Source organism: Heptranchias perlo, chromosome 33, assembly GCF_035084215.1.
Source record: "Heptranchias perlo isolate sHepPer1 chromosome 33, sHepPer1.hap1, whole genome shotgun sequence".
NCBI lineage: Eukaryota > Metazoa > Chordata > Chondrichthyes > Hexanchiformes > Hexanchidae > Heptranchias > Heptranchias perlo.
The window spans coordinates 175,843-199,045 of record NC_090357.1 but is presented as its reverse complement, the minus strand read 5'-3'; the positions used below and the strand labels follow the sequence as shown (position 1 = coordinate 199,045).

Here is a 23,203-nt window from a genome sequence, read left to right as displayed (position 1 = left end):
AGGAGGAATTAAAGGAAATTAGTATTAGTAAAAAAAAGTGCTGGAGAAATTAATGGGACTGAAAGCCGATAAATCCCCAGGGCCTGATAATCTGCATCCCAGAGTACTAAAAGAGGTAGCCACGGAAATAGTGGATGCATTAGTTGTCATCTTCCAAAATTCTATACATTATGAAACAGTTCCTGCAGATTGGAGGGTGGCAAATGTAACCCCACTATTTAAAAAAGGAGGGAGAGAGAAAACAGGGAACTACAGACCGGTTAGCCTAACACCAATAGTGGGGAAAATACTAGAGTCTGTTATAAAGGATGTGATAACAGGACACTTAGAAAATATCAACGGGATTAGACAAAGTCAACATGGATTTATGAAAGGAAAATCGTGTTTGACAAACCTACTGGAGCTTTTTGAGGATGTAACTGGTAGAATAAATAAGGGAGAACCAGTGGATGTGGTGTATTTAGATTTTCAGAAGGCCTCTGATAAAGTCCCACATAAGAGGTCAGTGTGCAAAATTAAAGCACATGGGATTGGGGGGAATATACTGGCATGGATTGAAAATTGGTTAACAGACAGGAAACAGAGAGTAGGAAGAGATGGGTCTTTTTCGGGGTGGCAGGCGGTGACTAGTGGGGTACCGCAGGGATCAGTGCTTGGGCCCCAGCTATTCACAATATATATCAATGATTTGGATGAGGGAACCAAATGTAATATTTCCAAGTTTGCTGATGACACAAAACTAGGTGGGATTGTGAGTTGTGAGGAGGATACAAAGAGGCTTAAGGCGATTTAGACAAGTTGAGTGAGTGGGCAAATACATGGCAGATGCAGTATAATGTGGATAAATATGAAGTTATCCGCTTTGGAAGGAAAAATAGAAAGGCAGAGTATTATTTAAATGGTGATAGATTGGGAAATGTTGATGTACAAAGGGACCTGGGTGTCCTTGTACACCAGTCCCTGAAAGCAAACATGCAGGTGCAGCAAGCACTCAGGAAGGCAAATGGTATGTTGGCTTTCATTGCAAGAGGATTTGAGTACAGGAGCAAGGATGTCTTACTGCAGTTATACAGGGCCTTGGTGAGACCACACCTAGAGCATTGTGTGCAGTTTTGGTCTCCTTACCTAGGAAAGGATATACTTGAGGGAGTGCAGCGAAGGTTCACCAGACTGATTCCTGGGATGGCAAGACTGTCGTATGAGGAGAGATTGGGTTGACTCGGCCTGTATTCACTCGAGTTCAGAAGAATTAGAGGGCATCTCATTGAAACGTATAAAATTCTGACAGGGCTAGACAGACTGGATGCAGGGAGGATGTTTCGCCTGACTGGAGGGTCCAGAACGAGGGGGTCACAGTCTCAGGATACGGGGTAGGACATTTAGGACTGAGATGAGGAGAAATTTCTTCACTCAGAGGGTGGTGAATCTGTGGAATTCTCTACAACAGAAGGCTGTGGAGGCCAAGTCACTGAATATACTTAAGAAGGAGCTAGATAGATTTCTAAATACAAAAGGCATCAAGGGGTATGGGGAGAGAGCGGGAATATGGTACAGAGATAGAGGATCAACCATGATCATATTGAATGGTGGAGCAGGCTCGAAGGGCCGAATAGCCTACTCCTGCTCCTATTTTCTATGTTTCAATGTTTCAATGTTTAATTAACACAACACGGGGCAGGGTAATTAACACGACAGGGGGCAGGGTAATTAACACGACAGGGGGCAGGGTAATTAACACGACACGGGGCAGGGTAATTAACACGACAGGGGGCAGGGTAATTAACACGACACGGGGCAGGGTAATTAACACGACACGGGGCAGGGTAACTAACACGACACGGGGCAGGGTAATTAACACGACACGGGGCAGGGTAATTAACACGACACGGGGCAGGGTAATTAACACGACACGGGGCAGGGTAATTAACACGACACGGGGCAGGGTAATTAACACGACACGGGGCAGGGTAATTAACACGACACGGGGCAGGGTAATTAACACGACACGGGGCAGGGTAATTAACACGACGCGGGGCAGGGTAATTAACACGACGCGGGGCAGGGTAATTAACACGACGCGGGGCAGGGTAATTAACACGACGCGGGGCAGGGTAATTAACACGACGCGGGGCAGGGTAATTAACACGACACGGGGCAGGGTAATTAACACGACACGGGGCAGGGTAATTAACACGACACGGGGCAGGGTAATTAAAACGACACGGGGCAGGGTAATTAACACGACACGGGGCAGGGTAATTAACACGACACGGGGCAGGGTAATTAACACGACACGGGGCAGGGTAATTAAAACGACACGGGGCAGGGTAATTAACACGACACGGGGCAGGGTAATTAACACGACAGGGGGCAGGGTAATTAACACGACAGGGGGCAGGGTAATTAACACGACAGGGGGCAGGGTAAATAACACGACAGGGGGCAGGGTAATTAACACGACAGGGGGCAGGATAATTAACACGACAGGGGGCAGGATAATTAACACGACAGGGGGCAGGGTAATTAACACGACACGGGGCAGGGTAATTAACACGACACGGGGCAGGGTAATTAACACGACAGGGGGCAGGGTAATTAACACGACAGGGGGCAGGGTAATTAACACGACACGGGGCAGGGTAATTAAAATAACTTAAGGCGTGTAATTAACATAACCTAGGCAGTGTAATTAACAATACATGGGCCGTGTAATTAACAATACATGGGTAGTTATTAACAGAACATCTGTAATTAACAGAACGGGGTAGTGTAATTAACATATCATGGGCAGTGTAATTAATATAACCTGGGCAGTGCATTACATAAGCTGGACAAGTTGCGGGTATGAATAAATCTGGGATTGACAGGAGGCAAGAAATCACAATGCTGTGGGTCTTAAGTGCCTACAGAAACTTACAGCATTCAACATTTTCAGGCCTGAGAGGAGCAAAAAATGACTGGAGCTTTGAACGAGGGAACTGTAAATGTTTGTAGCACAGGTGGAGGCCATTCGGCCCATCATGTCTGTGGCAGCTCTTTGATAAAATCTAATCCTACTGCCCCGCACTAGGCATATAGTCCTGTACCTTCCCCGCATCAGATATTTATCTATTTTGCCCTTAAAAGAGACTTCAATTTTTTCCTGTGACAAGGTATGCCCTGCATAAAGAACTTTAACCTCTTTCCTCTCTTAGTGACAATTTTTATTTGAAGTAATCTCTTCACTGACACCCGCTTCACTCCACCAAAACCCTTCATAATTCCAAAAATTTTCATTAAATCTCCTCTTCGCCGTCTCTGCTCCAGTAGAAATAGTCCCGGTATCTCAATCTCTCCTTACAATTACAGCTTTCCTTTCCTGGCATCAATCTGGTGAATCTGCGCTGAAGGCTCTCTACAGTTTTAATGTCCTTTCAAAATGGGTGAATCCTAACAGAAACTGCTAAACTGCATCAAAGTTTAAATATATAGGCACAGGAGTAGGCCATTCAGCCCATTGAACCTGTTCCACCATCCAATTAGATCATGGCTGCTCTGTATCTGAATTCCATTTACCCGCCTTTGATCCATATCCCTTGATACCCTTACCTAATAAAAAATGACTTCACTTAATTATATTAATATTTTGGACAGGCACTTCTGATGGCCACCCAAGACCAGTGCAAAATCGGATGCCTTCAGGGATGGGGAGAGATCAAACCGAACCAGTCCCACCTAATATCCTGATCTATTGGAGTAAATTTTAACCCCACGAACAGGTGGGTTGGGGGCAGGTGTGAAGGCATAAATCATAAAAAAGTAAAACCCGCCACCAACCCCCCCACTTCTGGTTTTAGCGGAGGTGGGTTGAGGGGCGGGCGACCAGCCCGCTCTCAGGAGGCAGGTTGGTCAGTGGAATCTTTTAAGGAGGCTGCGGGCCTCCATTTTGACAGGGTTTTTATTTTTAACTCCTGGGGCCGGGATTCCCGGGCCTTCTGCTTCACGCCACGTGAGAGGAGGCGAGAAGGCCCAGCTCAGCAGGTAAGTGCCTTTATTGCACTGCTTGTGGGCCAGGAGGAGCAGGAGTGTTTCCTCCAGGCCCAACAAGCCTACCTGCCGCAATCCTATAGATGCGACCGGCCGATCCCCTCCCTATGTCCGACCTCCCCCCCACCCCCCCACAATGATCTCTCACCCCCAGCCCCACCCCAACCCCACTATCTCTGACCTCCCCTGACCTCCTTCCCCCCGCCCCGATCTAAGATTTATTTGCTGGTATCCTCCCCCTGGCTGCTCTCCCGTCTGACTGATAGCCAGTCTGTCAATCTGGCTGGCCTGTCAAAATCGTACGGCTGTCCATGAAACCCGTACTTCCGGGTTTCCGTCAGGAAATCCCCCCCCTCCCCCACCCTCTTCCCAGCTGCCCGTTAAAATTTAGCCCATTATGTTCCATCTGTGCCTATTTTTGTGACATTACAGAGACCAAAATTGGACTTAATAGCCAGTTGGTCCTGTTGTAATGCAAGAATGATATGGGGTTAGAAAGACTAATTGGTACACAGATTGCATACACAATAAAAGCACAGCTCGTGGCTATTTCTTACCAAGATTGTCGTCACTATCAGAGTCTTATTGAACAAACTCTCTGAAGCATTTAAAAAATAAAATCTTCTGTCCATCACTAGTCCATTCTCCGAGTGCCAGATTCCAACCTGTGGAAGAAAACAAAAATTGAAGCTGGCTACTAGGTGAGGGAAGGGGGATAAAACCATGCATTTGTCATTCATCTATTCTCACTTGTTCTTAACATGGCTTGAATTTCACCACAATAAACATCAATCTTCTAACCACACCTTTCTGGAAACTGCATTCAGGCAGGAATTCAGAAGCCTGGAACAGGCTTCAAGAAGCAATTCCTCACAATGTTTCAATTCTAAAGAATTTTCCAAACTAATTCAAACCAAACAAACTGCTTCCAATTTACTTTACTTCAGGAATTTAGGAACATAGGAACAGAAGTAGGCCATTCAGCCCCTCGTGCCTGCTCTGCCATTTGATAAGATCATGGCTGATCTGTGATCTTACTCCATATACCTGACTTTGGCCCATATCCCTTAATACCTTTGGTTGGCAAAAAGCTATCCATCTCAGATTTAAATTTAGCAATTGAGTTAGCATCAATTGCCGTTTGCGGAAGAGAGTTCCAAACTTCTACCACCCTTTGTGTGTAGAAATGTTTTCTAATCTCACTCCTGAAAGGTCTGGCTCTAATTTTTAGACTGTGCCCCCTACTCCTAGAATTCCCAACCAGCGGAAATAGTTTCTGTCTATCCACCCTATCTGTTCCCCTTAATATCTTATAAACTTCGATCAGATCACCCCTCAACCTTCGAAACTCTGGAGAATACAACCCCAATTTGTGTAATCTCTCCTCGTAACTTAACCCTTGAAGTCCGGGTATCATTCCAGTAAACCGACGCTGCATTCCCTCCAAGGCCAATGTTTCCTTCCGAAGGTGCGGTGCCCAGAACTGCTCACAGTACTCCAGGTGCGGTCTAACCAGGGTTTTGTATAGCTGCAGCATAACTTCTGCCCCCTTGTACTCTAGTCCTCTCGATATAAAGGCCAGCATTCCATTTGCCTTATTGATTATTTTCTGCACCTGTTCATGACACTTCAATGATCTATGTACCTGTACCCCTGAGTCCCTTTGGACATCCACTGTTTTTAACTTTTTACCATTGAGAAAGTACCCTGTTCTATCCTTTTTTGATCCAAAGTGGATGACCTCACATTTGTCTACACTGAATTCCATTTGCCACAGTTTTGCCCATTCACCTAATCTATCAATATCGCTTTGTAATTTTATGTTTTCATCTACACTGCTTACAATGCCACCAATCTTTGTGTCATCGGCAAACTTAGATATGAGACTTTCTCTGCCTTCATCTAAGTCGTTAATAAATATTGTGAATAATTGAGACCCCAAGACAGATCCCTGTGGGACTCCACTAGTCACATCCTGCCAATGTGAGTACCTACCCATTATCCCTACTCTCTATCGCCTTTCGCTCAGCCAACTTCCTAACCAAGTCTGTACTTTTCCCTCGATTCCATGGGCTTCTATCTTAGCTAACAGTCTCTTATGTGGGACCTTATCAAATGCCTTCTGGAAGTCCATATAAATAACATCCATTGACATTCCCCTGACCACTACTTTAGTCACCTCTTCAAAAAATTCAATCAGGTTTGTCAGGCACGACCTACCTTTCACAAATCTATTCTGGCTCACTCTGATTAACTGAAAATTCTCAAGGTGTTCAGTCACCCTATCCTTAATTATGGACTCCAGCATTTTCCCCACAACAGATGTTAGGCTAACTGGTCTATAATTCCCTGGTTTCCCTCTCTCTCCTTTCTTAAAAAGCGGAGTGATATGTGCAATTTTCCAACCTAGAGGGACAGTTCCTGAATCTAGAGAACTTTGAAAGATTATAGTTAGGGCACCTGCAATGTGCTCACCTACTTCCTTTAAAACCCTGGTATAGAAACCATCTGGTCCTGGGGATTTGTCACTCTTTAGTGCTATTATTTTCTTCATTACTGTTGCTTTACTTATGTTAATTTTATTGAGCCCCTGTCCCCGATTCAATATTAGTTTTCTTGGGATTTCCGGCAAGCTATCCTCTTTTTCTACTGTAAATACTGATGCAAAGTAATTGTTAAACATGTCCGCCATTTCCCCATTGTCCCATTGTCAATGACAATATCCCCACTTTCAGTTTTTAAGGGGCCAACACTGCTCCTGACCACCCTCTTTTTCCTAATATAACTATAAAAGTTCTTCATATTGGTTTTGATATCCCTTGCAAGGTACTTTTCATACTCTCTTTTTGTAGCTCTTACTATCTGTTTTGTGACCCTTTGTTGATTTCCTTATTATAACTCATTGAATGAGAGGCGATCTTATTGAAACATATAAGATTGTGAAGGGGCTTGATCGGGTGGATGCGGTAAGGATGTTCCCAAGGATGGGTGAAACTAGAACTAGGGGGCATAATCTTAGAATAAGGGGCTGCTCTTTCAAAACTGAGATGAGGAGAAACTTCTTCACTCAGAGGGTGGTAGGTCTGTGGAATTTGCTGCCCCAGGAAGCTGTGGAAGCTACATCATTAAATAAATTTAAAACAGAAATAGACAGTTTCCTAGAAGTAAAGAGAATTAGGGGTTACGGGGAGCGGGCAGGAAATTGGACATGATTTTAGATTTGAGGTTAGGACCAGATCAGCCATGATCTTATTGAATGGCGGAGCAGGCTCGAGGGGCCGATTGGCCTACTCCTGCTCCTATTTCTTATGTTCTTATGTTCTTATGCTGCAATTAGAATTATTTACAACTCACTGACAGGCAGAAGTATTTTTTTTAATAGTCATTCATGGGATGTGGGCGTCGCTGGCAAGGCCAGCATTTATTGCCCATCCCTAATTACCCTTGAGAAGGTGGTGGTGAGCCGCCTTCTTGAACCGCTGCAGTCCGTGTGGTGAAGGTTCTCCCACAGTGTTATTGGGTGGGGAGTTCCAGGATTTTGACCCAGCGACAAAGGAACAGCGATATATTTCCAAGTCAGGATGGTGTGTGACTTGGAGGGGAACGTGCAGGTGGTGTTGTTCCCGTGTGCCTGCTGCCCTTGTCCTTCTAGGTGGTAGAGGTCACGGGTTTGGGAGGTGTTGCCGAAGAAGCCTTGGCGAGTTGCTGCAGTGCATCCTGTAGATGATACACACTGCAGCCACGGTGCACCGGTGGTGAAGGGAGTGAATGTTTAGGGTGGTGGATGGGGTGCCAATCAAGTGGGCTGCTTTGTCCTGGATGGTGTCGAGCTTCTTGAGTGTTGTTGGAGCTGCACTCATCCAGGCAAGTGGAGAGTATTCCATCACACTCCTGACCTGTGCCTTGTAGACGGTGGAAAAGCTTTGGGGAGTCAGGAGTGAGTCACTTGTCGCAGAATACCCAGCCTCTGACCTGCTCTTGTAGCCACAATATTTATGTGGCTGGTCCAGTTAAGTTTCTGGTCAACGGTGACCCCTCAGGATGTTGATGGTGGGGGATTCAGTGATGGTAATGCCGTTAAATGTCAAGGGGAGGTGGTTAGACTCTCCCTTATTGGAGATGGTTATTGCTTGGCACTTGTCTGGCACAAATGTATCCTTTGATGGGTAATAAAATCTTTTGTGTTTCAATTCTTCAAAGTCTCTTTTCATTTTCTCTTGCAAGTTTAACCAACAGCTGATACCCTTAATAGTTCCTCTCAGGGTCCTTCTTCATCTAATGCCATCCTTGGCCTTATTATCTGATCTCAGAACTGCCATAAATCCTTTAAAACTGACATCAAGAAGCTTGATTTCCATTTGAAGCCAAACACTTCCTTCTCTATCAAAAACTCTTAAGGGCTAGAAATTAGACCTTGAGACCATATCATGGGTGTGAAACAGCCCCAACAAGGTCCAATTTCAGGGACCAACATCCTGCGCCTGTAATACCATTTTTCAGGTATCCCTGGCGGACACCTAAAACAGGCATTAAGTCCCTTACATGAGAGTAAACTAGCAAGAAATATAAAAACAGATTGTAAGAGCCTCTAAAAGTGTGTAAAAAGGAAGAGAGTAGCAAAAGTAAACGTTGGTCCCTTACAGGAGAAATTATATTGGGAAATAAGGAAATGGCAGAAATGTTAAACAAATATTTTGTATCTGTCTTCACAGTAAAAGACACAAAAAGCATACCAGAAATAATGGGGAACCAAGGGGCTAATGAGAGTGAGGAACTTAAAGTAATTAATAGAATCATTGAAAGTTACGGCACAGAAGGAGGCCATTTGGCCCATCATGTCCGTGCTGGACGAAAAAGAGCGATCCAGCTTAATCCCACTTTCCAGCACTTGGTCCGTAGCCCAATTACGGCCAATTTTTGTATCCTCTGCAAACTTCTTGCTCAAGTCCCCAACATTCAATAAATCATTAATATATATCACAAAAAGCAAGGGACCCAGTACTGAGCCTTGCGGGACCCCACTGGAAACATCCTTCCAGTCGCAAAAACACCCGTCAACCATTACCCTTTGCTTCCTGCCACTGAGCCAATTTTGGATCCAACTTACGACTTTCCCTTGGATCCCATGGGCTTTTACTTTTTTGACCAGTCTGCCATGTGGGACCTTTTCAAAAGCCTTGCTAAAATCCATGTACACTACATCAAATGCATTACCCTCATCGACCCTCCTTGTTACCTCCTCAAAAAATTTAATCAAGTTAGTCAGGCACGACCGTCCCTTAACAAATCCATGCTGACTGTCCTTGATTAACCCGTGCCTTTCTAAATGACGATTTATGCTGTCCCTCAGAACTGATTCCAATAATTTGCCCACCACTGAAGTTAGACTGACTGGCCTATAATTACTCGGTCTATCTTTTTCTCCCTTTTTAAACAATGGTACAATGTTAGCAGTCCTCCAATCCTCCAACACTACGCTTGTAGTCAGGGAGGATTGGAAAATGATGGTCAGAGCTTCTGCTATTTCCTCCCTTTTTTCTCTTAACAGCCTGGGATACATTTCATCCGGGCCTGGCGATTTATCTACTTTCAAAGATGCTAAACCCTTTAATACTTACTCTCTCACTATGTTTATCCCATCCAATATTTCACACTCCTCCTCCTCAACTGACAGGATATCATACATATAATAGTTGGTTGAATGGTTTAAATGTTCTTTATTGCAGGTTTGAGGGACTAGTGTAGGAGGTAGCAAGGACTGTTGATGCAGAGGGGGATTGTGTAATATTTCAGGATCAGATCAACAGAAGCACTGAGCAATCAAGTCATCCCTGGCATCTCTGGATGCAAGGTGTTGTAGTAGCCCTCCCTCTTCTGTTCCTTCCTCACCTTCATCCGCGTCTGCCTCGTCAGATATGGGGAATTCCTTCTGCTGGTCCTTTTCCAAATGCAAACCCTTTTGGATATCAAGGTTGCATAACATGCAGCTCACTATCACTGTGGGCTGTACTTAAGCAAGGCCTTGACCTATCCAGGCACCTAAACAATTGCTTCAAGACCTCAATTGTCTGCTCAATACTCATCCTGGTGGTCCCATGTCTCTGGCTGTACCTCATCTGTATACGGAGTCATCAGCCACATGTGGTGGAGATAGCCCTTGTCCCCTAGCAGCCATCCTGATGTTCCTTGACAGATGGAATAGTGGGGAATGGTTGACTGGCACAGGATAAAGGCATCATGACAGCTGCCTAGAAACCTGGCACAAACAAGCTTAATTCTGGTCACTGACCAGCTGCATATTCATGAAATGGAATCCTTTCCTGTTTACAAATGGTGCTGGCTGGTTTTCTGGTGCCTCAATGGCTACATGTGTACAGTATATGATCCCCTGTACATGAGGGAAGCCAGCTTTTGCAGCAAATCCCAGAGCTCTTTCATTCTGACTGCCGGGGAAGGAGCCAGACTTGGCCCTGGCAAAGAAAGCATTGGGTGAACTGCTTGATTCACTTATAAACAGCAGACTGAGAAATGCAGGCAATGTCCCATGATGCACCCTGGAAAGAGCCTGAGGCAAAGAAGAAATTCCATTAGTTTTAAGATAGCTATGGAGAATGATAGGTCTGGCCCAAAAGTTAAAATTCTAAATTGGGGAAAGGACAATTTTGATGGTATTAGACAGGAACTTTCAGAAGTTGATTGGGAGAGTCTGTTGGCAGGCAAAGGGACGTCTGGTAAGTGGGAGGCTTTCAAAAGTGTGTTAACCAGGGTTCAGGGTAAGCACATTCCTTATAAAGTGAAGGGCAAGGCTGGTAGAAGTAGGGAACCTTGGATGACTCGGGAGATTGAGGCCCTAGTCAAAAAGAAGAAGGAGGCATATGACATGCATAGACAGCTGGGATCAAGTGGATCCCTTGAAGAGTATAAAGATTGTCGGAGTAGAGTTAAGAGAGAAATCAGGAGGGCAAAAAGGGGACATGAGATTGCTTTGGCAGATAAGGCAAAGGAGAATCCAAAGAGCTTCTACAAACACATAAAGGGCAAAAGAGTAACTAGGGAGAGAGTAGGGCCTCTTAAGGATCAACAAGTTCATCTATGTGCGGAACCACAAGAGATGGGTGAGATCCTAAATGAATATTTCACATCGGTATTTACGGTTGAGAAAGGCATGGATGTTAGGGAACTTGGGGGAATAAATAGTGATGTCTTGAGAAGTGTACATATTACAGAGAGGGAGGTGCTGGAAGTCTTAACACGCATCAAGGTAGATAAATCTCCGGGACCTGATGAAATGTATCCCAGGACGTTATGGGAGGTTAGGGAGGAAATTGCGGGTCCCCTAGCAGAGATATTTGAATCATCGACAGCTACAGGTGAGGTGCCTGAAGATTGGAGGGTAGCAAATGTTGTGCCTTTGTTTAAGAAGGGCGGCAGGGAAAAGCCTGGGAACTACAGACCGGTGAGCCTGACGTCTGTAGTGGGTAAGTTGTTAGAGGGTATTCTGAGAGACAGGATCCACAGGCATTTGGAGAGGCAGGGACTGATTAGGAACAGTCAGCATGGTTTTGTGAGTGGAAAATCATGTCTCACGAATTTGATTGAGTTTTTTGAAGGGGTAACCAAGAAGATAGATGGGGCTGTGCAGTAGGCGTGGTCTACATGGACTTTAGCAAAGCCTTTGACAAGGTACCGCATGGTAGGTTGTTACATAAGGTTAAATCTCACGGGATCCAAGGTGAGGTAGCCAATTGGATACAAAATTGGATTGACGACAGAAGACAGAGGGTGGTTGTGGAGGGTTGTTTTTCAAACTGGAGGCCTGTGACCAGCGGCGTGCCTCAGGGATCGGTGCTGGGTCTGCTGTTATTTGTTATTTATATTAATGATTTGGATGAGAATTTAGGAGGCATGGTTAGTAAGTTTGCAGATGACACCAAGATTGGTGGCATTGTGGACAGTGAAGAAGGTTATCTAGGATTGCAACAGGATCTTGATAAATTGAGCCAGTGGGCCGATGAATGGCAGATGGAGTTTAATTTAGATAAATGTGAGGTGATGCATTTTGGTAGATCGAATCGGGCCAGGACCTACTCCGTTAATGGTAGGGCGTTGGGGAGAGTTATAGAACAAAGAGATCTAGGAGTACAGGTTCATAGCTCCTTGAAAGTGGAGTCACAGGTGGATAGGGTGGTGAAGAAGGCATTCAGCATGCTTGGTTTCATTGGTCAGAACATTGAATACAGGAGTTGGGATTTCTTGTTGAAGTTGTACAAGACATTAGTAAGGCCACACTTGGAATACTGTGTACAGTTCTGGTCACCCTATTATAGAAAGGATATTATTAAACTAGAAAGAGTGCAGAAAAGATTTACTAGGATGCTACCAGGACTTGATGGTTTGACTTATAGGGAGAGGTTGGATAGACTGAGACTTTTTTCCCTGGAGAGTAGGAGGTTAAGGGGTGATCTTATAGAAGTCTATAAAATAATGAGGGGCATAGATAAGGTAGATAGTCAAAATCTTTTCCCAAAGGTAGGGGAGTCTATAACGAGGGGGCATAGATTTAAGGTGAGAGGGGAGAGATACAAAAGGGTCCAGAGGGGCAATTTTTTCACTCAAAGGGTGGTGAGTGTCTGGAACGAGCTGCCAGAGGCAGTAGTAGAGGCGGGTACAATTTTGTCTTTTAAATAGCATTTGGACAGTTACATGGGTAAGATGGGTATAGAGGGATATGGGCCAAGTGCAGGCAATTGGGACTAGCTTAGTGGTATAAACTGGGCGACATGGACATGTTGGGCCGAAGGGCCTGTTTCCATGTTGTAAACTTCTATGATTCTATGAAGTTAAGGATAGTGGTGACCTTCACTGCCATTGGCAAAGCATGGCAGTAGGCTTTGTTCCAGGAGGCATCAGAGGTCTGCATTAGTCTGCCTGGAGAAGCGCAGCCTCTTCATGCACTGCTTCTCAGACAGATCTAGGAAACACTCTGGACCTGAAGACCCTATGGACTGGGTAAGGCCTTCTTCAAGCAGCTCCCTCACCTGCTGTAAGGACCAAGTGCTGCTCCTTGTGGCAGGGCAGCTTACTGCTCCTGTTCCTCTTCTTCCTCCTTTTTATGCAACCAAATCAATGTAGGAAGAATGTCATCCATCATAAGCTGTGCGCTTATTGAGGATGTGTAAGCAGAATAAATGCAGAAAAAAGCAATCTCCAAGGCAAACTCTCCTGTGCAAATCCAAAAAATGCAAAGCAAACAGATACCGATGGTTTCAGTGCTTTCAGGCAAAAGTGTCTTTTTAAATACTACTTCCAATGGACCATGGAAACTAGTCCCACTGGTCTTTACTCAGTGGTTCAGTGCTGGCAGCACTTCTGTTCGGACTCATTAAAATTGCATCGGGATCATAATGACATCACAGCACCCTAATTTTCATGTATTCATGAGGCTCCCACCTCAGACCTAAAAAACTGCAGTTAATATGGTGGCAGGCAAGAATCAAAGGGGAATGGGCGAGAAGTCCTCCCATGGAACTTTAACTCCACTGCCACCCCTTTCCTGCCGAGCAGGAGGAGTTAAATTTCCCCCTTTAGAATCAACTTTATAGTCTGCAACTCTGCCAATATCCAACCTGAACAGGCTTTTTCTGGTTCTCCTTGGTCTAGTTTTTGTCAATATTCTCACCACAATACCTTGACTTTACTTATTTCATCCTTTGGTGTAACTATTCATTACCTTAGGTTGTTCGACTGTTATGAACTAATCCCATCATTTTATACTGCAGATAATAGGATAAATTACTAATAGCAAACTTATGGACTACCTGTATGATAATAACCTACTAAAGTTACTATTAAATCTGCTTCCACCAACTTTTCAGGCAGTGCATTCCAGATCTTAACAACTCGCTGCGCAAGTAATTTCTCCTCACCTCACCTCTGGTTCCTAAATCTGTGTCCTCTGATTACATTGAGTCTTCAGCACAGAAACAAGCCATTTCGCCCAACTGGTCTGTGCCGGCATTTATGCTCGACATGAGCCTCCTCCTTCCTTGCTTTATCTACTTCTATCAGCATACCTTTCTATTCCTTTCTCCTTCGTGTACTTATCTAGCTCCCCCTTAAATGCATCTTATGGTAATGCAAACCCCATTCTTACCAGTCTTTTGGTAAAGAAGTTTCTCCTGAATTCCCTATTGGATTTATTAGTGACTATCTTATATTGATGACCTCTAGTTTTGGACTCCCCCACAAGTGGAAACATTTTCTCTACGTCTACCGTATCATTTTAAAGACCTCTATCAGCTCACCCCTCAGCCTTCTCTTTTCTAGAGGAAAGAGCCCCAGCTGGTTCAGTCTTTCCTGATAAGTGTATTCTCTCAGTTCTGGTATTATCCTTGTGAATCTTCTCCAATGTCTCTATATCGTTTTTATAATATGGAGAGCAAAACTGTGCACAGTACTCCAAGTGTGCTCTAACCAAGGTTCTATACAAGTTTGACATAACTTCTCTGCTTTTCAATTCTATCCCTCTAGAAATGAACCCCAGTGCTTGGTTTGCCTTTTTTAATGGCCTTATTAACCTGTGTCGCTACTTTTGGTGATATGTGTATCAGTACCCCGAGACCCCTTTGCTCCTCTATCCCATTTAGACTCTTATTATCCAAGCAGTATGTGGCCTCCTTATTCTTCATACCACCTCACACTTATCTATATTGAAATTCATTTGCCAATTACACACCCATTCTGCAAGTATATTAATGTCTTCTTGCATTTTAGTGCATTCTTCCTTTATATTACCTACACCCCCTTCTGCCATATTTGCTCTATCAAAACCTTTCATGATTTTGAATGCCTCTATTAAATCTCCCTTTAACTTCTCTGCTCTAAGGAAAACAATCCCAGCTTCTCTAGCCTCTCCACATAACTGAAGTCCCTCATCTTCTCTGCATCCAAGGCATTGACATTTTTCCTAAAGTGTGATGTCCAGAATTGGACACAATACTCCAGCTGAAGCCCAACCAGTGATTTTATAAAGGTTTAGCATAACTTCTTTGCTTTTGTACTCTATGCCTCTATTTATAAAGCCAAGGATCCCATCCTCGTACAAGAAACACAAAAAGTTAGCAGATACAGGAGACAATTAGGAAAGCAAATGGTATGTTGGCCTTTATTGCAAGGGACAAGAATAATGAAGTCTTACTACAATTGTACAGGGCTTTGGTGAGACCTCACCTGGAGTATTGTATACAGTTTTGGACTCCTTATCTAAGGAAGGATATTCTTTCCTTAGAGGCAGTGCAATGAAGGTTCACTAGATTAATTCCTGAGATGAGAGGGTTGTCCTATGAGGAGAGATTGAGTAGAATGGGCCTATACTGTCTGGAGTTTAGAAGAATGAGAGGTGATCTCATTGAAACATATAAGATTATGAGGGGGCTTGACAGGGTAGAGACTGAGAGGTTGTTTCCCCTGGCTGGAGAGTCTAGAACTGGGGGTATAGTCGCAGGATAAGGGGTCGGCCATTTAAGACTGAGATGAGGAGGAATTTCTTCACTCAGAGGGTTGTGAGTCTTTGGAATTCTCTACCCCAGAGGGCTGTGGATGCTCAGTCTTTGAGTATATTCAAGGCGGAGATAGATAGATTTTTGGACTCTAGGTGAATCAAGGGATATGGGAATCGGGCAGGAAAGTGAAGTTGAGGTCGAAGATCAGCCATGATCTGATTGAATAGCGGAAGAGGGCTCAAGAGGCCATTTGGTCTACTCCTGCTCCTATTTCTTATGTTCTTATGCTTTTTTAACAGCCTTATCAACTTGTCCAGGCACCATCAAAGATTTGTGTGCATAAACCCCAGGTCTCTCTGTTCCTGCACCCCCTTTAAAATTGTAAGATTTAGTTTATATTGCCTCTCCTCATTCTTCCTTCCAAAATGCATCACTTCACACTTCTCTGCCATGTGTCTGCCCATTTCACCAGTCTGTCTATGTTCTCCTGAAGTCTGCTACTATCCTCCTCACTGCTTGCTACCTTTTAGAGTTTCACAATATTTATATCCTATCTCCTTCATTAATCTATAACTTAATATCTATATCCTATCTCCTTCATTAGTCTATATCTGTATGCATCTGACAGAAAACACAAAAACTAAGAACAGCAGAAAAATGGTTTACTGAAAGAAGGCAAATCCTGGAGACTCTCCCATTATTTGTGTAATGAAGGGAGTTCTGAATAAAATGCCCCAAATATAGATATTACATAATCAGGAGTTCTCTGGTAACACAACATACTGTTGGAGAGATATTTGTTGAAGAATAAACAATGGAAGTTAGTTTAATCTTTTAAATTGTGGGTTCTTTGGTTGTCCTGGAGGCCAATGGAAAAGTACCTGCTTGATCAATATCTGCAGTGTTAGCCAAGCTGCACTGAAACCACTTCTATGGCAAATCAAAATCGTTCTTTTTAACCATTCTGAGCTCATTTCAGTGCGTAACTGAGAGAGAGGGAAAAAGAGGGACACATGCTGGTATAATAAAGAAGTAAGGCATACAAATATAGAAACATAATGCAGAATATCTAAAAGAAAATGTCTGGTTTCATAGCGGAAAGTAGAATCATAGAATTGTAGAACGATTACAGCACGGAAGGGGGCCATTTGGCCCATCAAGTCCGTGCCAGCTCAATGCAAGACCAATCTAGCTAGTCCCACTCCCCCGCCCTATCCCCGTAGCCCTGCAAATGTTTTCCTTTCAAGTACTTATCCAGTTCCATTTTGAAGGCCATGACTGAATCTGCCTCCACCACCCCCTCGGGCAGTGCATTCCAGATCCTAACCGCTCGCTGCGTAAAAAGGTTTTTCCCTCATGTCACCTTTGGCTCTTTTGCCAATCACCTTAAATCTATGCCCTCTGGTTCTTGACCCTTCTGCCAATGGGAACAGTTTCTCTCTATCTATTCTGTCTAGACCCTTCATGATTTTGAATACCTCTATCAAATCACCTCTCAACCTTCTCTGTTCCAAGGAGAACAATCCCAGCTTCTCCAGTCTATCCACGTAACTAAAGTCCCTCATCCCTGGAATTAATCTAGTAAATCTCTTCTGCACCCTCTCTAAGGCCTTTACATCTTCCCTAAAGTGCAGTGCCCAGAACTGGACACAATACTCCAGCTGTGGCCGAACCAGTGTTTTATAAAGGTTCATCATGACTTCCTTGCTTTTATACTCTATGCCTCTATTTATAAAGCCCAGGACCCCGTATGCTTTTTTAACCACTTTCTCAACCTGCCCTGCCACCTTCAACGATTTGTGTACATATACCCCCAGATCTCTCTGCTCCTGTACCCCTTTTAGAATTGTGCCTTTTAGCTTATATTGCCTCTCCTCATTATTCCTATTGAAATGCATCACCTCGCATTTTTCTGTGTTAAATTTCATCTGTCACGTGTCCGCCCATGCCACCAGCCTGTCTGTATCCTCTTGAAGTCTATCACTATCTTCCTCACTGTTCACTACACATCCAAGTTTTGAGTCATCTGCAATTTTTGAAATTGTGCCCTGTACACCCAAGTCCAAGTCATTCATATACATCAATATATATATCAGTAGAATTATCAGTAGAATTACTTTCTCTCCCCATGACACTATTTGCAGTAAGCATCAAACTCTTGGGATCGAACTAAACTCATCCCAAACTGCTCCCAGAGCGATGCTGCTAATCCCAGAGCCATACTGCTCCCAGTACTCTATTAATCCAGGTGTGGGTAGACCAGTGCTTTCAAGGTCCCAGTGCAATTAAGATTAAATCCCCTTCCCCTTCAAATCTGCCATCATCACCCACTTCTCAAAAAAGCCACCCTTGACCCCTCTGTCCTTGCAAACTATTGCCCCATCTCCAACCTCCCTTTCCTTTCCAAACTCCTAAAACATGTCGCCTCCCAGATCCAGCCCTGTCTTTACTGCAACTCCATGTTTGAACGCCTCCAATCAGGTTTCCGCCCCTGCCACAGTACTGAAACGGCCATGACCAATCTCACAAATGACAGCCTATGTTTTTTTTTATTCGCTCATGGGATGTGGGCGTCGCTGGCGAAGCTGGCATTTATTGCTCATCCCGAATTGCCCTTGAGAAGGTGGTGGTGAGCCGCCTTCTTGAACCGCTGCATTCCGTGTGGTGACGGGTCTCCCACAGTGCTGTTAGGAAGGGAGTTCCAGGATTTTGACCCAGCGACGATGAAGGAACGGCGATATATTTCCAAGTCAGGATGGTGTGAGACTTGGAGGGGAACATGCAGGTGGTGTTGTTCCCATGTACCTGCTGTTCTTGTCCTTCTAGGTGGTAGAGGTCATGGGTTTGGGAGGTGCTGTCGAAGAAGCCTTGGCGAGTTGCTGCAGTACATCTAGTGGATGGTACACACTGCAGCCACTGTGCGCCAGTGGTGAAGGGAGTGAATGTTTAGGGTGGTGGATGGGGTGCCAATCAAGCGGGCTGCTTTGTCCTGGACGGTGTTGAGCTTCTTGAGTGTTGTTGGAGCTGCACTCATCCAGGCAAGTGGAGAGAATTCCATCACACTCCTGACTTGTGCCTTGTAGATGGTAGAAAGGCTTTGGGGAGTCACTCACCGCAGAATGCCCATCCTCTGACCTGCTCTTGCAGCCACAGTATTTATATGGCTGGTCCAGTTAAGTTTCTGGTCAATGGTGACCCCCAGGATGTTGATGGTGGGGGATTCGGCGATGGTAATGCAGTTGAATGTCATGGGGAGGTGGTTAGATTCTCTCTTGTTGGAGGTGGTCATTGCCTGGCACTTGTCTGGCGCGAATGTTACTTGCCACTTATCAGCCCAAGCCTGGATGTTGTCCAGGTCTTGCTGCATGCGGGCTCGGACTGCTTCATTATCTGAGGGGTTGCGAATGGAACTGAACACAGTGCAATCATCAGCAAACATCCCCATTTCTGACCTTATGATGGAGGGAAGGTCATTGATGAAGCAGCTGAAGATTGTTGGGCCTAGGACACTGCCTTGAGGAACTCCTGCAGCAATGTCCTGGGGCTGAGATGATTGGCCACCAACAACCACTACCATCTTCCTTTGTGCTAGGTATGACTCCAGCCATAGAATCATAGAATCATAGAAGTTACAACATGGAAACAGGCCCTTCGGCCCAACATGTCCATGTCGCCCAGTTTATACCACTAAGCTAGTCCCAATTGCCTGCACTTGGCCCATATCCCTCGATACCCATCTTCCCCATGTAACTGTCCAAATGCTTTTTAAAAGACAAAATTGTACCCGCCTCTACTACTGCCTCTGGCAGCTCGTTCCAGACACTCACCACCCTTTGAGTGAAAAAATTGCCCCTCTGGATCCTTTTGTATCTCTCCCCTCTCACCTTAAATCCGTGCCCCCTCGTTATAGACTCCCCTACCTTTGGGAAAAGATTTTGACTATCGACCTTATCTATGCCCCTCATTATTTTATAGACTTCTATAAGATCACCCCTTAACCTCCTACTCTCCAGGGAATAAAGTCCCAGTCTGTCTAACCTCTCCCTGTAAGTCAAACCATCAAGTCCCGGTAGCATCCTAGTAAATCTTTTCTGCACTCTTTCTAGTTTAATAATATCCTTTCTATAATAGGGTGACCAGAACTGTACACAGTACTCCAAGTGTGGCCTCACCAATGCCCTGTACAACTTCAACAAGACATCCCAACTCCTGCATTCAATGTTCTGACCAATGAAACCAAGCATGCTGAATGCCTTCTTCACCACCCTATCCACCTGTGACTCCACTTTCAAGGAGCTATGGATCTGTACTCCTAGATCTCTTTGTTCTATAACTCTCCCCAACGCCCTACCATTAACGGAGTAGGTCCTGGCCCGATTCGATCTACCAAAATGCATCACCTCACATTTATCTAAATTAAACTCCATCTGCCATTCATCGGCCCACTGGCCCAATTTATCAAGATCCCGTTGCAATCCTAGATAACCTTCTTCACTGTCCACAATGCCACCAATCTTGGTGTCATCTGCAAACTTACTAACCATGCCTCCTAAATTCTCATCCAAATCATTAATATAAATAACAAATAACAGCGGACCCAGCACCGATCCCTGAGGCACACCGCTGGACACAGGCATCCAGTTTGAAAAACAACCCTCGACAACCACCCTCTGTCTTCTGTCGTCAAGCCAATTTTGTATCCAATTGGCTACCTCACCTTGGATCCCATGAGATTTAACCTTATGTAACAACCTACCATGCGGTACCTTGTCAAATGCTTTGCTGAAGTCCATGTAGACCACGTCTACTGCACAGCCCTCATCTATCTTCTTGGTTACCCCTTCAAAAAACTCAATCAAATTCGTGAGACATGATTTTCCTCTCACAAAACCATGCTGACTGTTCCTAATTAGTCCCTGCCTCTCCAAATGCCTGTAGATTCTGTCCCTCAGAATACCCTCTAACAACTTACCCACTACAGATGTCAGGCTCACTGGTCTGTAGTTCCCAGGCTTTTCCCTGCCGCCCTTCTTAAACAAAGGCACAACATTTGCTACCCTCCAATCTTCAGGCACCTCACCTGTAGCGGTGGATGATTCAAATATCTCTGCTAGGGGACCCGCAATTTCCTCCCTAACCTCCCATAACGTCCTGGGATACATTTCATCAGGTCCCGGAGATTTATCTACCTTGATGCGCGTTAAGACTTCCAGCACCTCCCTCTCTGTAATATGTACACTCCTCAAGACATCACTATTTATTTCCCCAAGTTCCCGAACATCCATGCCTTTCTCAACCGTAAATACCGATGTGAAATATTCATTCAGGATCTCACCCATCTCTTGTGGTTCCGCACATAGATGACCTTGTTGATCCTTAAGAGGCCCTACTCTTTCCCTAGTTACCCTTTTGCCCTTTATGTATTTGTAGAAGCTCTTTGGATTCACCTTTGCCTGATCTGCCAAAGCAATCTCATATCCCCTTTTTGCCCTCCTGATTTCTCTCTTAACTCTACTCCGGCAATCTCTATACTCTTCAAGGGATCCACTTGATCTCAGCTGCCTATGCATGTCATATGCCTCCTTCTTCTTTTTGACTAGTGCCTCAATCTCCCGAGTCATCCAAGGTTCCCTACTTCTACCAGCCTTGCCCTTCACTTTATAAGGAATGTGCTTACACTGAACCCTGGTTAACACACTTTTGAAAGCCTCCCACTTACCAGACGTCCCTTTGCCTGCCAACAGACTCTCCCAATCAACTTCTGAAAGTTCCTGTCTAATACCATCAAAATTGGCCTTTCCCCAATTTAGAATTTTAACTTTTGGGCCATACCTATCCTTCTCCATAGCTATCTTAAAACTAATGGAATTATGATCACTGGTCCCAAAGTGATCCCTCACTAACACTTCTGTCACCTGCCCTTCCTTATTTCCCAAGAGGAGGTCAAGTTTTGCCCCCTCTCTAGTCGGGCCATCCACATACTGAATGAGAAATTCCTCCTGAATACACTCAACAAATTTCTCTCCATCCAAGCCCCTAATGCTATGGCTGTCCCAGTCAATGTTGGGAAAGTTAAAGTCCCCTACTATTACCACCCTATTTTTCTTGCAGCTGTCTGTAATCTCCTTACATATTTGCTCCTCAATTTCCCGTTGACTATTTGGGGGTCAGTAGTACAATCCTATCAAAGTGATCTCTCCCTTCTTATTTTTCAGTTCTACCCATATGGACTCAGTGGGCGAACCCTCGGATATATCCCCTCTCACTACTGCCGTGATGTTCTCCCTAATCAAGAACGCAACTCCCCCTCCTCTCTTACCTCCTGCTCTATCTTTCCTATAGCATCTGTACCCTGGAACATTGAGCTGCCAGTCCTGCCCCTCCCTTAGCCATGTTTCAGTAATAGCTATAACATCCCAGTCCCATGTACCCATCCATGCCCTGAGTTCATCTGCCTTGCCCATCAGACTTCTTGCATTGAAATAAATGCAGTTTAATCTAGTCTTCCCTTGGTCTTTGCCCTGCTTTCTCAGACCATCTGTCCGGTCATGTTCTGTACACTCTCCCTTACTGCCTTTTGTTTCTGTCACCACTTTATTTCCCACTGACTTCCTGCATCGGTTCCCATCCCCCTGCCACATTAGTTTAAACCCTCCCCAACAGCACTAGCAAACACTCCCCCTAGGACATTGGTTCCAGTCCTGCCCAGATGCAGACCGTCCAATTTGTACTGGTCCCACCTCCCCCAGAACCGGTTCCAATGGCCCAGGAATTTGAATCCCACTGGAGATTTTTCCCCCTGATTCCCATTGACTTCAATTTTACTCGGGCTCCATGGTGCCACACTCGGTCAAATGCTGCCTTGATGTCAAGGGCAGTCACTCTCACCTCACCTCTGGAATTCAGCTCTTTTGTCTATGTTTGGACCAAGGCTGTAATGAGGTCTGGAGCCGAGTGGTCCTGACGGAACCCAAACTGAGCATCGGTGAGCAGGTTATTGGTGAGTAAGTGCCGCTTGATAGCACTGTCGACGACACCTTCCATCACTTTGTTGATGATTGAGAGTAGACTGATGGGGCGGTAATTGGCCAGATTGGATTTGTCCTGCTTTTTGTGGACAGGACATACCTGGGCAATTTTCCACATTGTCGGGTAGATGCCAGTGTTGTAGCTGTACTGGAACAGCTTGGCTAGAGGCGCAGCTAGTTCTGGAGCACAAGTCTTCAGCACTACAGCCGGGATGTTGTCGGGGCCCATAGCCTTTGCTGCATCCAGTGCACTCAGCCATTTCTTGATATCACGTGGAGTGAATCGAATTGGCTGAAGACTGGCTTCTGTGATGGTGGGGATATCGGGAGGAGGCCGAGATGGATCATCCACTCGGCACTTCTGGCTGAAGATGGTTGCAAACGCTTCAGCCTTGTCTTTTGCACTCACGTGATGGGCTCCGCCATCGTTAAGGATGGGGATGTTTGCAGAGCCTCCTCCTCCCGTTAGTTGTTTAATTGTCCACCACCATTCACGACTGGATGTGGCTTTGATCTGATCCGTTGGTTGTGGAATCGCTTAGCTCTGTCTATAGCATGTTGCTTCCGCTGTTGAGCATGCATGTAGTCCTGAGTTGTAGCTTCACCAGGTTGGCACCTCATTTTTAGGTATGCCTGGTGCTGCTCCTG

General features: G+C 45.0%; 1 protein-coding gene across 1 annotated transcript in view; it reads right to left on the bottom strand.

Moving 5' to 3' along the window:
- Positions 1-23,203, bottom strand: part of grik4 (glutamate receptor, ionotropic, kainate 4) — a 137,146-nt gene that overhangs the window by 56,051 nt on the left and 57,892 nt on the right. Inside the window, exon 9 of the mRNA XM_067970798.1 lies at positions 4,584-4,691. Coding sequence (XP_067826899.1) covers positions 4,584-4,691 — 108 coding nt within the window. The remainder of the gene's footprint in view (positions 1-4,583; positions 4,692-23,203) is intronic.